Source organism: Ammodytes marinus (assembly GCF_949987685.1).
Source record: "Ammodytes marinus genome assembly, chromosome: 5".
In the NCBI taxonomy this organism is placed as follows: domain Eukaryota; kingdom Metazoa; phylum Chordata; class Actinopteri; order Uranoscopiformes; family Ammodytidae; genus Ammodytes; species Ammodytes marinus.
Window position 1 is genome coordinate 573,449 of NC_137234.1, and position 18,207 is coordinate 591,655.

At 39.0% G+C, this 18,207-nt stretch overlaps 2 protein-coding genes across 4 annotated transcripts in view; both read right to left on the reverse strand.

The window, feature by feature from the left end:
• The window catches only part of rbl2 (retinoblastoma-like 2 (p130)), a 23,529-nt gene extending 22,969 nt beyond the window's left edge, over positions 1-560 (reverse strand). Inside the window, exon 1 of the mRNA XM_080027945.1 lies at positions 353-560. Within this exon, the coding sequence (XP_079884071.1) occupies positions 353-490 (138 nt within the window). The 5' untranslated portion in view covers positions 491-560. The remainder of the gene's footprint in view (positions 1-352) is intronic.
• Positions 561-10,931: 10,371 nt separating this feature from the next.
• LOC307250765 (NACHT, LRR and PYD domains-containing protein 3-like) overlaps positions 10,932-18,207 on the reverse strand; it is a 67,687-nt gene continuing 60,411 nt past the window's right edge. For all 3 annotated transcript variants that reach the window (XM_080027942.1, XM_080027941.1, XM_080027940.1), the window contains 3 exons: positions 15,917-16,090; positions 12,689-12,735; positions 10,932-12,588 (listed from right to left, as the gene is read on the reverse strand). In XM_080027942.1, the coding sequence (XP_079884068.1) occupies positions 11,963-12,588; positions 12,689-12,735; positions 15,917-16,090 (847 nt within the window). In that variant the 3' untranslated portion in view covers positions 10,932-11,962. The remainder of the gene's footprint in view (positions 12,589-12,688; positions 12,736-15,916; positions 16,091-18,207) is intronic.

Consider the following 18,207-nt stretch of genomic DNA (forward strand, 5'->3'; position numbering starts at 1 on the left):
TAATAATCGCTCGAGTGTTCTGACCGTGAGTGAGGGGGCTGTTCCATTTCATTATAACTGTGTTACTGTAAACACTGAGGAATTTTTGTGTGCACTGAATTCAATAACAAGTTGATGATAACAGCTTTTTCTATCAGACATATCACGCCACTTGTCACAACATTATGACATTCCTCTTGTCTAAACTGAAGTTGCTGCATATGTGCTCGACTTGTTTGTGTTTTGAATTTTGTATATATAACCTCCAATGTGCTGATATTTTCTGTCGCAGCCCCATGCATACACACAGTTTAAATAGTATACAAATAAAATGCCTAATGTAAGCCTGTTTATACATATATTATTGTCCTACCTCCAGCGTGAAGTTGTTGCAGATATTCTGGTAGCTGCTCCACGCCTCTCCCTGCGCCTCTTCGTCCATGTTTAAAGCCCGACACAGCTCCTCAAAGCCGGCCTTAGTTTTCTGAGAACCGTCCTCCTCATCGCTCATTGTTTCTGCCTTTTTCCACCAAAAGTTATCCGCTCAAACTGCTCCAAAGGGCGGACACAAACCGTGACTTCAACCGCTGCCAATATCCACACAGCTATTCAACGTTATAATGGCCCCGTTAACCTGTTATAAGGTTGTTAGGCTCGCAACTATGGCCATTTTTAAATGTCCTACGACTGACAGACAGCGAGCTACGGCGGCTACGCAGGCTACGTTAACAGCGTGCGTATGTTGCGCCGACTGACACAGCGTCTGATGTCATTACGGTGCGTAAATTTACGTAGAGAATAGCAGCAGCAGTGTAGGTTAGGTTACGCCCCTCACTGAAAATACTATAACATCCGGTTGTTTTTGTTTTCAGCGAACTGTGGTCATAGAGAAATACATGCAAAGCGTTAAAATAGCTTTTTTTAATGTTTATAACTCACTGTGAACATGTATAGGGTTAAAATACAGACTTATAAGGTCATAGCAGCTTTATAAAAGATTGGGGAGATCTGAGATAGCCTATAGGGAGACGGGCAAGCTCTTATTATTTCCCTTTTTTGTTTTCAGTAGTTTAGCAGCATCTGGTGGCGGTTTGGTGTTAAACCAGTCAGAATGAGGTTTATTGCCAGGTTCGTTCAAATAATTAAATTGTTATTAAGGTCATAAAACCATACAAATAAACGATATTTTTTCTGCTGAATCACTGGCTGCTAAAATCAGAAGTTAAAAGCTCCTATTTATGTCTTCCTAAAAAAAAGCCCAACTATGGGATTTGTGCATTGTAGGCTATATTGTATTTGCTTTGCATTTGTTTGACTCAACATCATTTTAAACGATCTCTACATTATAAATAAGGGTTAAATTAAATTAAATTTCTTTACAATATTACTATCTGCATTGGCAAAGTTAAGATGATACAGTCAACTTAAGGAGAATACAGTGCTGTATATCGGCTTGTTTTGTGATCAAAAGTGCATCTAACATGGCTAGCCTATATTAAAACTCAATTAATCTTAATACTTTTCAAACAAAAGAATGTGTAGGCGGCAGGGCTATGTGTTTAGAGTTTTATGATAAATGTAAAGGAAATCAGTAAGTGTCACTTTTTTTTATAAATGTTGACACTTCCAGCTGTGTTCAGTTGAATGGATCTAGCTACTTGCTAACGGTCGCTCCACTCGACGGAAGAATAAACATTACCGCGCGGAGGCGGAAGAATACATTGGTGAATCGGCTCTGATTCAAACTGGATCGCTGCTGGGATGGATCAGTTGTAAAGTCACCAATGGATTATTACACGGACGCGGAGTTTATTCGGTCTGTCACTGACGTCACTGGAGAGGAGCAGAGTGAATTCAACAGGTAAATAAAGTGGGTTTCAATCTGGTTTCAATCAGTGTGCGTGGTGTAAATATTCAGGGTCGGAGATTAGCGTTAGCACCTGCCACCAGCCCAATGCTGCTGAACTCTGTCACCCGCATTACACTCGATATTGACGATCACGTTACATTAGCCGCCTCACATTAGCTGTCTAGTACTTAAACATTATAGTATTAAGTCCTGTGTGGTCATTAATTAAACATGTTTTTTTCTGATTTAGCTACATTTAGCCTACTACAAGTTCACCAACGAGCTAACTAGCAAGCCAAGGTAGCGGCAACTATGCGTCTGCGTGTAACCGGTGTGGCTAGTGTTGTCGGTTTCGCTGGGTTGTGTTGTGTGAATGAGTGCCCAAGGCCAATCTCCGTTTATTCTCTGACACGTAAAAAAAATTTAATCCCGTAAAGGTTTTTTTACTGGGAGTTTTTCCTCAACCGAACTAAGGGTGTAAGGGCAGGGTGACTTACTGTATGGAATGTAAAGCCCACTGAGGAGAATGTCTATTTGTGATATTGGGCTATACAAATAAAACTGATTTGATTTGATTTGAAAATAAAACAAAAACATCAGTGAGTAATCCCGTTAGCTTCAGCTTCTAGCAAGTTAAACATCACACTTAAAAGAGTTAGCATAAAGTTCAGTATGTTTGAGCTAACATGTACATCGGGGCACACATCAATTCCGCTAACCTCTTCATCAGTTCAATAACAATGGGAAGAGGCAACGGCGGGAAAAGTTATAAACGTAGGGTGAACCCGAAAGCGATGTAGGAGCTTTGTTGACAAACTAAAATAGGGATTCACAGGTAAAACACATCGGGTATCAATATTAGTGTAATTATAATATAATATGTAACCAGTAAATAACTGACCCTGTTACATGCAAAGGAAAACAATGGCACAGCCCGCGTAAAAACGTTTTTTTTTTGTCGTTGAACATGTGATGTGTAGGGAGCTTTTAGACACAGTTTGACATGTAATCCCATTTTGTACGGTATTATTATTGTTTCCTAGATGATTACATAGGATTAGCGGTGGTAAATTGGCCCAGCTAATGCGTGTGTGTAATCAAATTTCACATTCCCACAGCGATGGACTTGCATGTTTTCATTAGCCATAAGTTAAATACACACAACAACATGGCCAAGATTATGTGAGTTGAAAGATGATTTATTTATTAAAACTATAGAATGAATTCAGTCCTTTTATGAATTTTGTATCCCACTCTTTGATGCACAAATTGTTTTCAGACCATGAATCTAAAGACATCAGTGTCATGTGGATATTAGGCCTGTAGGTGGGGATGCTGCTCTAAATTTTCATATTTTAATGTAAAATGTCTCATTCTGGAGCACTTTAAAAGGTAATGAGACTGTGTGAACTTTTTTTTTTTTACTAAGAAAACTGTAAATACATAAAATATACAGAATAATCCTCCATCCCAAAGACATTTCAGAACTCGCTGAAATATCACAATATCTCTGTATTGAACATGCACTTGTATTTTGATGATTCAGCTTGGGGGCTTTTCCCTAGAACATTTTTTGCGTCAAACAATTAATTTCCTGCTTTCTGGAGAAATTTTATAGAGCTATTTGTGTCTTTTCTGCATCAATTCATGGTGAAAATGTCTTTATTTCTGTAAAGGAAAATACAACATACAGGTTCCTGCTGACAAAACTATAATGGAATATAATGCAGCAAGGCTATCAGGCATTTAAATATGTATTCTCCTGTATTGTTCAACATTTTCTGCTCACTTAAAACATGTTTTGGGATGTATTTTTAGGAATCATGTTTTCCATCTGATTTCCTCATAAATGATGATACAAGAGGCTCAACAACAAAGTGAGAGAGTGTGTCTATCCTTGGTTTCCTCTGATACCACACACAACACACAACACACAACACACACACACACACACACACACACACACACACACACACACACACACACACACACACACACACACACACACACACACACACACACACACACACACACACACACACACACACACAGCTGTATCCATTCCTGGTGAACTGATCTTGGTTCTTTGTGTTCATCAGGACTGGAGATGTTTCCAGTGGAGAAGGACGTGGGATCAAACCCCGGCTGGACCGACCTGAGGTACGTACCCAAACAAAACACTTCAGACAAACTCAAAAACAAAATGTTGCGTAATTTCATTTCCCATCTGTGTTGTGCTCATTGCAGTGAATTTCCACTGAGCAATACAGCACGGCCTAAATCTGGCTTGTGTTTCCACTGCCGACAGCCCCCTGATTTATTGATATATAGCTATATATATTTTATTTTATTTATTGAACATGTTAAAAATAATAAACAATTTACAAAATAAAACAGATGAGCAGTAAAAAAGTAAATGAATAAATTAAAAACAAACAAATGGGATCCTCGGGTTCCTAAGAAACAAATACATAACTCAAATAATATAGGTCATGTTCAAAAGGGATAGGAAGAAGTTGAAAACTGGTCCGACCCTTAGTCTTATTTTTTATAATTATTCACAGAAAATAAATATTCAGTTTGAATCAGTCAGTGTCTATGAGGTTAAAACAAATCAAAGCTTTCGGACGAAACAATCACAAAATGATGGAACAGATAAACAAAACCATCAAACAAGAAATAACAAAACAGAAATTCACTGCTCCAGCTCATAACAATTCAATATTTTGTTTCTGATTTTTATTTTTTATTTTGATATAGTGGCACATTTATTCAGATCATCATCGCAGTTGTTCCACAGACTAACAGCCTTTGCCGTGATACAGTGAAGTTTTGCATTGGTTCTTACATCTCTCACTCTCTCACCACATCAACAGGTTACAGTCTAAAGTCAAATCCACACTTGATTTCTTGTACAGAATGCGCTCCACCTTCACTCCCTCTGCCAAACTAACTCCGGTCCATTTGACAATACTTCACATGTTAGATTACGGTGTCGTCCATACAAAGATTCAATATTGATAGTCTTTTGTGTCCATTTTAGATCCATTATTGACCGTGTATTCCCATGCATACAGTAGTAGGTGGTTCTGCCCTTCCAAACTGATCCAGTAGATGGCACAATTGTATAACACTAAATTTACAGGACAACCAAGTCGCCCCAGTTTAAATGTGCCAGGCACTTGGTTTTGAAAACAAAGATGAAACACCACCACCAGTCATTTTCTCAACTGTTTTTTAATTATTATACAAACAAGTATTAACATAACATTAGGCATAGGAAAACTACTAGGCAGGTTATGACTTCGAATAAAATGATATCTAAACAAACAGAAAAACAAGCCAGTATAATGTCTGACAAATAGTAAAAATTAAATTGCAGTTGTCGGAATGCTCAAATGTTCATATGCAACAAATGACATTATCACAATCAAAACAGTCAATCAATCAGCAGAGCCTTCCAAAATCTAGATGTTGGGCAAAAGCAGAGTTAATTTGTTTTTAAATTTTGAAAAAAATTCATTTTATTGATCAAATTTGAACTGTGATTAGGAAAAGCTTCAGGCAGTTGGACACTTGTTTTGTTTTCAAAATTTAAAAACAAATTGACTTTGTTTTCTCCCAACATCTAGATTTTTGGGCTTTGCAGATATGCAAATGTACGCATCATTAGTAAGATATTGATGATTTTTCATTCATTTATTTATTTAAACATTTTGGAAAATACTGTAATACAAAAAGTTTTAGTTTTAATGTCAGTAATCAACTGGCAAAGTTTCATAATGATATCTATAAGTAAAAATTCCCTATTAGCCCATCCCCATTCACTTAAACAGTGGTTCTGATTTGCTCTATGTCGGCACGCTGTAGCTTTCCAGCAGCTTGTTGACCAGGTTGTCCACCCAGGTTGTGATCGTGGAAGGTCCTAGATGTCATTTTTGGTGAACAACCTTTTACAACGCTCCATGTCCATAAAATCACTTTGCCCCCTAGGTAATATCAGATTCATAATTGTTATTGAAAGTCAATTGGCTTAGATTTTTTTTAAATACAGAGGCAGGTTAATGATAGTTTTGGAATATGTATTTCTCAATTTAAAACATAAAAAAGGCAGCTTTTGATATTTCAAAAATTGTAGGCCTACACCAGCATGCTGTTTTCAAAATAATTTAAGTTTATTAATCAATACAATGATTTTTCAATGATGATGGTGTGCAGCACCATTTCTTTTGACAGGCGAAACGGTCGGTAGTCAAGGGCGGGGGGGCTGGCGTTGTTAAGGCCTTAGCCATAAAGCGCTACAGGAAACACTGGAATCTCGGGGTCTTATCACAGCTTGATGTGGAACCTCTTTCAGGTGAAGAAGCAAAAACGATTGGTGAGAGTTCTACCTTTTTCAGTAGATCAAAAGATCTACTTGTTTTTATTCAGCAACTTAGCAGAAATATAACGATACACTCGTCACGATACGATATATACGATCACTATATATTGCGTATTGTGATATATACCGATATATTGCGATATTCCACATACAAGTTGCCTTGTTATACATAACTGCACAATATATTGATAATTCAATGGACAAATTGAGTCAAAACTATTTAATTCAAAACTTCCAATTTGTTTTAGTTTTGGGAAATCATGAAACACTGCTGCAGCTGCCATCACATAATGCAAAAAATAACAAATGCAATTGTAGCGGTCACAGGTGGTTCAGATTAATTCAGCTATTAGAAATTAATTTGAAGATTAATAATACCTTAATAATCTATTAAAGTTCAAAGGGGCACCACCATTCATTTAAGAATGGACAAATAATAGCAAATTGTCTCGTTTTAATCAATGATTTATTCTCAAATGTTGATTAGTTTAATGTTCAGTTAAACTACATCAATATCAATAAATCTTAGTCTCAATGATAATTTCCATAAAGTAATGTAATCAAATAATTACTATTATGAATTTTATGATATGATCATAACACTGAAGGCTACAGAATCCTTGTACTTGTTGGTTGCGGACTTCCCAATAATACTCACACAAATGAATGACAGAAACTTCTAGTTACAAAAGAAAATGCATGTAATGTATTAACACAAAGTAAACAAAATCCAACACATTTAAAAACCACTAAACTAAAGCACACAGTATATTATAGTTAAAACGTGATTAGTGCTCATAAAGATACTTAGATTATAAAACACAAACACAGATGATGATTAAACAAATTAATGTATTATTTGATTAGGCAGCATACAGATGCAGCTGCGCATGAAATGAGCAGGAAATGGAAAGTCGAACTCTGAGCAACCGATTTCAGCAGTGTACGAACGACGTAAGGAGTGTTTCTCCTAAGACACCGTTCGGGAACCACGACTACAGAGGTAAACAACTTTGGTAAGTCATAACGTAGGAGTCTTCGTAGCTCGCTAAGAGAGGATGTTATCGGGAAACCGGCCCCAGGCCTGTATGTACAACAATCAATATTTACTCATTGAAACAACTTGTAATTCAATGTTTTGTTCTTCCCAGCATGCCTTGGGACACTGTTTTAGGAGTAAAATGTACTTTTTCTTATTCTTCTAAATGTGGACTGATACTGCAGAGGGAAGTTGCTCTTAATAGAATGTGTTAGGAAACTCAAGCTGGTCACAGAATGTTGTTCATTTCCCTTTAATCTGTTCTGCTGTAACCGTTTTTGCTTTTTTAGTTTTTTTTTTACCAGCAAAGGACTTGAGTCAGACTATGAAGCATCAGCCACTACCTCTCCCTGAGGGAAGGGGATAGGGAGACTAGATCCCAATTCACCAGATGTGGGACAAAGACTACGTTTGTGCGGGACAAAGTGCCGTTTTTTTTTAGCTAAATAAACTCGTGTCACCACCGGTAATGCCAGAGACACGGCTTTCTATATTAAAAAACACTATCTTTAGATCAGCGCGCAGCAGTTAAGTTAGCTACTGTTAAACAAATAGAGCATTAAGGCTGCGGCTTCACATTAAAAGCATGTCACTGGCTTCACATTAGCATTTCACTTGACAAACGTGAGTTGGCTTTTATTTTGAAGTAACAGGAAGGTAAACGCTGAAGCAGGCAGCACCTTCACAGAGCCCAGCAGCCCCCGGCAGCGCGATACACACACTCACAGACAAATGGAGACTGCTGTCTCTCCACACAGCTATCGGATAAATGCCAGATTATAAAACACACATTTAAAAAGGGGGGCTCACTTTCAATAACAATGCGGGACGACGTCTCAATTTGCGGGACGTGTGAAAAGTAATGGAAATGCGATCTGGTCACCCTAGAAGGGGAGCGGGAGCCTTGTTTGAGACAGTTATTTGTCGTCATAATGACTGATAACGGGACTGAACCATCAAAGAAAAAAAAATAAAATGCAATGAAGAAAAGCTAAAAGGGAGAGTGATAGGCGGGTGGGAGGGCGTTGCCAAGCAACGTATACACAATTTCACGGAGTGAACCTAGACTGCAGTGTTTACTCCTAAATGAATGAGCGGTAGCCTACTAAAGACTCGTTCAGCTCCGTGAGAGGTGACACTGCATCAACTCATTGCAATCAGGTGTGTTCAGCACTTACTGGCATTAGTAGATGCTGTGTCACCACCACTCTCACCGAGCCGAAAAGAGTCCGGTGCCCTCACACTTTCAACACACGGACATGCACTATATTGCTTCCTGATTATTTTAATCTTGCACGCCCTGCACGAGCTAGAAAACAGCTTCACGACAGCTGGCGTCGTAAAAATACTACCGCTTTTGTTCAAAGGTGTCGCCAACGTGCCGACTTACTCGTTGTAACTTTAATGGAAGTCTCTTTGCAACTGCACCTGTTGTTGTTGAGCCTGTCAAACTTGTTAAGCAACGTTAGGTAAGAAACAGAGTGAGTGTGTGCTAGAGAGAGTGTGTGTGTGTGTGTGTGTGTGTGTGCGTGCGTGTGTGTGTGTGTGTGTGTGTGTGTGTGAGAGAGTGTGAGAGAGAGAGAGAGTGTGTGTGTGTGTGTGAGAGAGAGAGAGAGAGAGAGAGAGTGTGTGGGTGTCTGCTCTTTTTTAATGTTTTGCCGTGAGTCTATGTACAAACCTTCACTGCAGTAAACGTTGTAACAGCACTGTCAGATTATATTACTGCATCAACACACTGATAAGTACTTATAATAACATTACAGGGTTTCTCTGAGAAAAGTTGTTAGGCATCGGTGGAAAGTATCTCTCAAGGCAGTGATATAAACCCTAACCCTAACATGTCTCTATATACAGTTGAGGACAAAATGATGAGCTCCCCTGTGAAAAGTTAGTTTTTGAATTTAATTTTTTTTTTCTGCTGTCAAACATAGCAAGGAATTTTTAACACCGCTTTTTCCAAACATCCAACTTTTATTTTGGATGAATATATTATTGTACTTTACCAGGGTCAAACTGATTTATATATGAGAAACCCTGTATCACATTAACACAACATGGAGGATCTTTGTTCTTTGTCCTTCGTCTCTAGTTTACTGTGAAACTTTGAGTTATGATTTTGGATAAATTCCACATCTTTTCTGTTTCTGCTGGAGCTAGATTTACACTAATTTACATCAAAATGATCAACTATGATCAGAATTATTATTAAAATGAGACCAGAGTCGATCTCTTACCTTCAGCCCGAACTTGAGCAGAGAAAATAAACTGCGATACAACGTTCAGAAGTGAAAGTATTTTAAATATTCTGCGTCAGGTGAACAGGTGAACAGGGCGGTGTGATATGTTTCTGGCCCTGAGCCACCTGACAGTCTCAAACTCTGCTCATGCACTCTCCCTTTGGGATTTTTGAAGAAAAAATAAATTAAAGCCTTCTTTTAACAGTATGGTTTCAATGAACAGTTTAGGAGTTGAGTTTTCAAAATGAAAAAAGAGAGAAAAAAGTGAAAAAGCTTCAAACCAGGAATCTACATTTAAACTGTGAGAGTCTGTTGGCTGAAGGAGGCAAAGCTTAATGATCATAACAGTTCAATAAGAGACACAATGGAAACATTACAGTATCACATATTTATTATTTTAGACTTCTATCAGAAAGTCTGCTCTTGGCCTGAACTAGAGGAGCATATTGAGTTGAGTTCTAAAAAAACAAAATAATTGAAATTAAATGATACTTAAAAAAAAAATCCAAGAATAAAATCTTTTTTTAAATCTTCCATTGTAGCGATATGAAGAAGAAAAAAGAAAAAGTAAAAGTTCACCTGGTGTGCTGAATAAATAAATAAATAATAATGTGTAAAGTTGGTTATTTACACAATCTGAATATTTGTATAATTGTTTGTATTTTTTCATAATGATTTTGGAAAGGAATGTTGTTTATTTTTTTTTACTTTAGTTCCGGACGTGTCTTTGGTCGGCCTGACATTGTGACTGGTCTGGTGGGATTCCTATACCTCTGTATTATTGAGCCTCTCTTCTCTCTCTTCTGTGATGAATTATTTGTATGCAGTGTTTAGGAAATACTGTAGGGGGACAACATGGGGGGAGGAGTTGATATTAGGAGCATTTGATCAATTTGTATTTATTTATTTTATCATTTTGCTAATAAATTGTGAAAAGCAGCGTTTCTTGTGTGTTTTTGGCTTTTTTTGTAATTTATTATGAGCATTTTAAAGGGTCACTGTGTAGTTTCAGAGGAGGGAACATATTTCCTCTACATGTAATTCTTAGTATTGAATAATTCTATCATCATAAATCAAATTATTTTGAGGAACCTGGAACCAAACGTTAAGACTAGAATATTTTTGTAAACCAAACTGTGGGCCCTGCTGCTGTAAACAACAACAGTGAAACAGTAACTTTTCTGGAAGCTTTCTAACTTCAAACAGTGTTCCAGGGATTACATTTTCCTGTGAGGCAAGTTTGTTTATTCAGTTATGAGAATATACCTTAGAAAATGTTTCACTTCTCTGACACCCAAAGTTACATAGTGCACCTTTAACACCAATAAAAAACCATTATGTTTATAATACAAATGGAGAAAAACATACTAAATATATTATTATGTATTTTTATTTATTATGTTATATTTTCAACAGATACTTCAGTTAGTTGTTAAACACCATCACAGCCGAGTGGCGCACAGGTTCACAGTCCATCTGTGAAAAAGAGAAATAATCCACAATCCGGGGAAACGAAGCTCGATGTCCCACTCACACAGTTCAGTCTGTAGAGTTTGATCAGTTCTCTTATCCAGACTGAAGTTGTTCTTGACGATCTTACCGTCCAGTTAACTCCAGAGGAAAGGGAAAGAGAATGCACAATCTGATGATCAATTTTTTTTTAAATTCTTTATTGTTTCTGTATACTTCAGTGTAAACGGTCCGATGAACCTCGCATACACAATGGATGGTTAAGTAGACAGTATGAAGTACAACTCATTTTAGTTTAAAATATATGTGCAGGCAGGAGAAGTTAGTTTTTGGTGGCGCTCTTCTTTTCTTTGGGGGTTTTGCATTCATGTAATTGTTACTTTAATTAATTAATCTTTTATTTTCTACAGGTAAATCCCATTGAGACCGGAGACTCTTTTTAAAAGGAGACCTGTTCCCATTCCCACGTTACCATTCACACACACATTCATACACCGATAGCAGCAGCAGCTACCACGCAGGGTGCAAGCTAACTATCAACATTCACTCGTCACTCATCAGACACTTTCTATGTTTCTAGATGCTGATTGGTTACTGGGTAATGGCCAAATCCCAGACTGACTGGAGGCTTGAGTCTTTGTGTTAGATAAAGATTGCTCCATAACCTCCTCAGCTTGTCTCAGTGGATTCTTCTATCCCTCAAACTTCACCTTCTGATCAAACAAATAAACTACAGAATATCTTCAATCAATGAACGTGTGCCGCTAGAATCAACAGAACCTAATAGTTCCTCGTAGCTTCTTTAATTACCAATGTTACTGCCAAACTAAACATGAGAGCTACGTACTGTGTGTAAAAGAATATCTCAAAATTCTTCAAACTCTACTATCATGTTTCTTAATGTTCGGCTCTGACAGTTGAAACGTTTCAATCAATGAACTGATTCATTTGTTACAAAAACCTGAAAGATTTCTGTAACTGTGATCCTGTTCAGACTCTCCCTCCTACAGACGACACAGAGACACTGAGGAACCAGGACTGCACCAGAACCCATACATAGGCGTCCCATACCCAAACCCAAACCCAGGATACAGAGGTTCAGTGAATGTGGTGTTGAAGGTGTAGAGGTGGATCAGTGAGTCAGAGGAAACTCTGTAGAAGGACAGAGAGCCAGCAGGACAGTCCACATACACTGCTACTCTGTCAGAGCCAGAGGAGGAGGAAGAGGAGGAGGAGGAGGAGGAGGAGGAGGAGGAGGAGGAGGAGAAGAAGGAGGAGGAGGAGATGTGTGTTTCTATGGTATTGTGACAGACCCAAACACCATCATCATTGCAGAAAAGACTCCAGGACTGATCATTCCATCCAAACACACAGCCATCACTTCTTCCTTCCCTTCTGATTCCTCTGTAACTCACTGATATATAAACCCCTCTTCCGCTCCACTCAACCTCCCAGTAACGGCGACCAGTCAGACCATTACTACACAGCAGCTGAGGCCAGGCGACAAATCTCTCTGGATGATCAGGATATGGCTGCTCCTCCTCCACCACACATGTCACCTTCCTGTTGTTGTCAGACAGTTTGAGCTTTGTGTTTACTGTGTTTGTGTCCAGTGTGAGTTCACAGAAATCTGATGGAGAGAACAAGACACAACACAGCAGCAGTTATTAATCCATCATCTGTTCATTGATTGACAGTTTGATGATTATGAACATTATAAAGACACTTACACTTCCTCAGACCTGGTGTCAGCCATTGGACTCCAGCAGGCTCCACCCTGAAAGGAGAGAGAGAGAGGGGGGAGGGGAGGGGAGGGGGGGGGGGGTCAGACCAGCATGTACTCTTTCAGACGCATACATGGACATTACATAAGTTTGTTGCTCTTTTCCAACTTAACTTTTATTCACTGATTCTTTAATTCTTTATATTTTATGCTCAGGATAACTTTAATTATTTTATATTTTAACATTTATTTGAAACCTGGCGTTTCCTCAATTCTTGTTTTTGTCTGGGCGGCGGGGGATTCTCATTTTAAGTTTGATTTATTGATTGAGATCTAGAAAACACATTCTTTCTGGCGCACACATGGACACTACATTAGCTTGTGGCTCTTTTTTTTCTTTTTTTTAAAGATATTTTTTTGGCATTTTTATGCTCTATTGATAGTGTAGAGACAGATTTGAAATGGGGCAGAGAGGGGAGTGACGTGCAGAGAACGACCGCGGGCTGGAATCGAACCCAGGTCTGCTGCTGGCCGAGGCCCATGGGGGGGAAGCCCTACCAACTGAGCTAAGGGCGCCCCTTCTTGTGGCTCTTTTTCACTGGAACTTTTAGCTGCACCAAGTCAAACAGTGCTAAGCTGATTTGTTTTTCCATTTTACTGAACTGAGCCAAGATGGACCTCTTCTGGAGTGGTGATAATTATTTGTTCAATATTAATAATTTACTTAATTTTTTTAAGAGTGTTGTTTTTATTCTGTAAAGCGCTTTGTGCTGCTTAGCTGTGTGTTAAAACAGTTTTATAAGTAAAGTTTGAGATACAAGAATAAGAAGCAATATTTCAAATTATAAAGCAGATTCAACGTATAATACATTATCATTAAAACCAAAATAATTCCCTGCATAGCTAATAGAACTGCTACAACGATGTGGCAAAAAGCAAGCTTTTTGGTTGCAGTAACATTTAACAATACAAAACTATACTATGACTATAAACAAAGAGCAAAGAGGGCACTGCCTCTACACCTCATTAACTCAGTGCGGTGATTCATTACATTAATTTATTTTAACAACAGTAAAGACAAGCCGGCCCATGTAAATAGAAAGAACACCAGTGGTGTGTCAGGGACATATGAGGAAATAGGCTCGTTCGAGGAGGAAAAGTCTAGCTCAGACGTGTGCAATTATGACGCTCGTCTCACTGAGCGCACAGCATTGTGGTTAAACTTTTTGTCCGACTTGTACCTGCGGCTCGGCTACATGACACTATGAAGCGGCTTTGGGGAAGTGGGTAGGGCGTTACACCCTCAACTACAGAGTCGGTGGTTCGATCCCCCGTCTCCCCGCCACATGTCCAAGTGTCCCTGAGCAAGACACTGAACCCTACATTGCTACCGATAATTAGACCGCTATCGGTGTATGAATGTGTGTGGTAACGTGGGAATGGGAACAGGTCTCCCTTAAAAAAGAGTCTCCGGTCTCAATGAGATTTATTTTTACCTGTATAAATAAAACGTTAAAAAAATATATACAGTGGAGGAAATAAGTATTTGACCCCCCACTGATTTTGTAAGTTTGCCCACTTACAATGAAATGAGCAGTCTATAATTTTAATGATAGGTTTATTTTAACAGTGCAAGACAGAATATCAAAAAGAAAATCCAGAAAATCACGTAAAAAAAAAGATATAAATTATTTTGCATTTCATTGAGGGAAATAAGTATTTGATCCCCTATCAAAACATTGCTTAGTACTTGGTGGAGAAACCCTTGTTGACAAGTACAGAAGTCAAACGTTTCTTGTAGTTGATGACCAGGTTTGCACACATCTCAGGAGGAATTTTGGACCACTCCTCTTTGCAGATCCTCTCCAAATCTTTGAGGTTTTGAGGCTGTCTCTTGGCAACTCGAAGCTTCAGTTCCCTCCACAGATTTTCGATGGGATTTAGGTCTGGAGACTGGCTAGGCCACTCCATGACCTTAATGTACTTCTTCTTGAGCCACTTTGTTGCCTTTGCTGTATGTTTTGGGTCATTGTCATGCTGGAAGACCCATCCACGACCCATGTTTAGTGACCTGGCTGAGGGAAGGAGATTGTCAGCCAGGATTTCACGGTACATGGCCCCATCCATCTTTCCCTTGATGCGGTGAAGTCGACCTGTCCCCTTAGCACAGAAACACCCCCAAAGCATAATGCTTCCTCCTCCATGCTTGACGGTGGGGATGGTGTTCTTGGGGTTATACTCAGCATTCCTCTTCCTCCAAACACAGCGTGTTGAATTAATACAAAATAGCTCAATCTTTGTTCCATCTGACCACACCACCTTCTCCCAAGCATTCTCTGAGTCGTTCAGGTGTTCATTGGCAAACTTCAGATGTGCCTTCTTGAGCAGGGGGACCTTACGGGCGCTGCAGGATCTTAAGCCATTACGGCGCAGTGTGTTACCAATGGTTTTCTTGGTGACTGTGGTCCCAGCCGCCTTGAGATCATTAACAAGCTCCTGCCTTGTAGTTCTGGGCTGATTCCTCACCGTTCTCATTATCATTGAGACCCCACGAGGTGAGATCTTGCCTGGGGCCCCAGACCGAGGGAGATTGATGGTCATTTTGTGCTTCTTCCATTTTCTAATAATCGCACCAACAGTTGTCTCCTTCTCACCCAGCTTCTCGCCAATGGTCTTGTAGTCTATTCCGGCCTTGTGCAGGTCTACAATCTTGTCCCTGATGTCCTTAGACAGCTCTTTGGTCTTGCCCATGATTGAGAGGTTGTAGTCTGATTTATTCTGTGGACAGGTGTCTTTTATAGAGTTAACGACAGGTGTCTTTTATACAGGTAACGAGTTGAGATCAGGAGAACTTTCTTAAAGTGAAAGGACTGTTCTGTGGGAGCCAGCATCCTTTATTGTTGGTAGGGGATCAAATACTTATTTCCCTCAATGAAATGCAAAATAATTTATATCTTTTTTTATGTGATTTTCTGGATTTTCTTTTTGATATTCTGTCTCTCACTGTTAAAATAAACCTACCATTAAAGTTATAGACCGCTCATTTCATTGTAAGTGGGCCAACTTACAAAATCAGTGGGGGATCAAATACTTATTTCCTCCACTGTATGTATACAGTATATATATATATATATGTGTATAGTATATATATATAAACAATTGGTGTATCAGGGTCATATGAGAAACTGTCTCCAGCTCTCCCTCCTCTATCAGACTGACAGCAGCCTCTTCATACCTGAGAGTGTCCAGTCTCCAGAGGGGGCCGTCCCGTCCAGCAGACAATAGCTCCACTCCTGAGGCTCCTGGATGGTTGTAGCTCAGGTCCAGCTCTTTCAGATGGGAAGGGTTGGAGCTCAGAGCAGAGGCCAGAGAAGCACAGCCTTCCTCTGTGATCAAACAACCTGACAATCTACACACACACACACACACACACACACACACACACACACACACACACACACACACACACGAACAATCTGAGAACATGTGATGGTGAGTTTTCATTTGTTCGGTTTGGGTATGTTTCGGTCCAGATTGAATACTTTAGAGCCATGTTTATAATAAATGTCAAACATAATCTGTGGTTTTTAATAATTCAACAATAAAAATGAAAAGGAAAGAAAGATATAAAAACAGTTTTTGAAAATTAATTAGTTAGTTAGTTAATTAGTAGCATTACTGAAGCATAATTAACCATAATAGGCATTACTTAAGTGTAATGGACTTTGTGACCCTTAATGTCAAGTGGGAACCATTTCCCATGAATTAACACTTAATAAAGGCATATTAGTGATTAAGCATCACTTGAGCATAATTAACTATTTCTTAAATAGTGCTGAATAAGGATTGTAAGGGAATTTTGGGTCTTTAGTTGTAATATTAATGGGAAAGATTAATAGGCCATATATGCCTGTCTGTCTGTCTGTGTGTCTGTCTCTCAGACTCTAGGTCAGCCTTGGAGCCTGTTAGGAGACACTTAGGTCAGTTGTATAGATAAAGTCTCATCTCCTTAGACTCCAGAATGTTATGGTTCACTGTGTTCAGCTCTGAACCAAAACATTGGTACGCTTGGTACCCGAGCCGGGGAGGGGTTAGCGATAGCACAAGGTTAACACACAGCTCTAAACATGAGTCTGGCAGAATTGAAGTGCAAGTCTCGAGAGTTGCAGTCCGGTTCTCCTTGGCTAAGCCTGTAATAAATATTGCTTCATAATTCATCCAAGTCCCCTGAAATATTCTTCCACCTGAGTTGACCTCCAACCTTAAAAGAACTTCCATCACAAATCGGCGTCACGAACAGGATCTCAAGATAACATCGACCTGGTAAGCAGGGGCGTAGCACCAAATTCTGGGCCCCTATACAAAAAGTCCCGATGGGCCCCCTGAAAGGCGGTCTTGCATTACACATGGCTCTTACAAAATTAAGAGGCTAAATCTGAGGAATTTTGTGTGAACAAATAATTTATGGGACATATTTCTCTGTAATATAATGAATACATTTAAATGCAGTGAGAGGAACGAAGCAGAAGAACACTGTTGTCCAGCTATCTTTTTTTCCACAGACGAGGCTGAAATAGGCTATATACTATACACAGTGCATGGGCAACTGAGCCCCATTTCCAAATGTTTTTAAATAAACTCAATACACACTGTGCATGGACGTGAACATGACATGATCAGTTAAACTCTGATTACCTCCCAGATGAACTGATTAAATTATTGGGCTATTAAAGATAGAGTAAGTGGTTTATTTGTGTTAATATATGTGTTATATCACTCCATATTCCTACAGCAATCACTTCAACAGAGTGCGGACATCATATCACAGGTCTCCAAGTCATTTTGATTTGCAGTAATAGCCTAATTAAAATTTTGTAGTATCCCGATTTTTTATCCAATCAGGAGAAAGAATGCTACAACCCGCCACATATACTATATACACTCCATGGTCTCACTGCCGGTGCACGCCAGAGCAACCGATGGGTAAATGTGTATGCGCCTACAATGGCAGAACAGGTAAAAATCCTTCCCAATGTCTGTTTTGATGGTTTTTATCATGTTTTATCCGGTTTTATCACACTTATGGATCCGATATGATGCTAGATAACGTGCTGCTTGAAGACCGCAATGCATTAATGTGGTGACGTAGGGACGAGTGAGTGGACTGCTAACTGCAGTAACTGAAGTTAGCTAAAAGAACCATTTCGCTTACAGCTCCTTTAACTATCTAGATCAAAACATTGCATTAATTGTTTTGTATGATATAATAATATGAAGTTAATATCACACAAACACACAAACTAAAAAATAAAAAAAATAAAAAATGTTGGGGGGCCCCTGTCGGTCGGGGGCCCTAAGCAACCCCTAAGTTCACTTATGCCTCGGGTCCGGCTCTGATTGTGAGCGCACTGCAGGCGCTTCATTTCTCCAATGTGCGCTCATTAAAATGTCAGCTTCACTTAAGAGTCCTGTGTGGGTCAACAGTGTAGTGCAAAATATGCAGCATAAAGTTATAACATTCGTCTA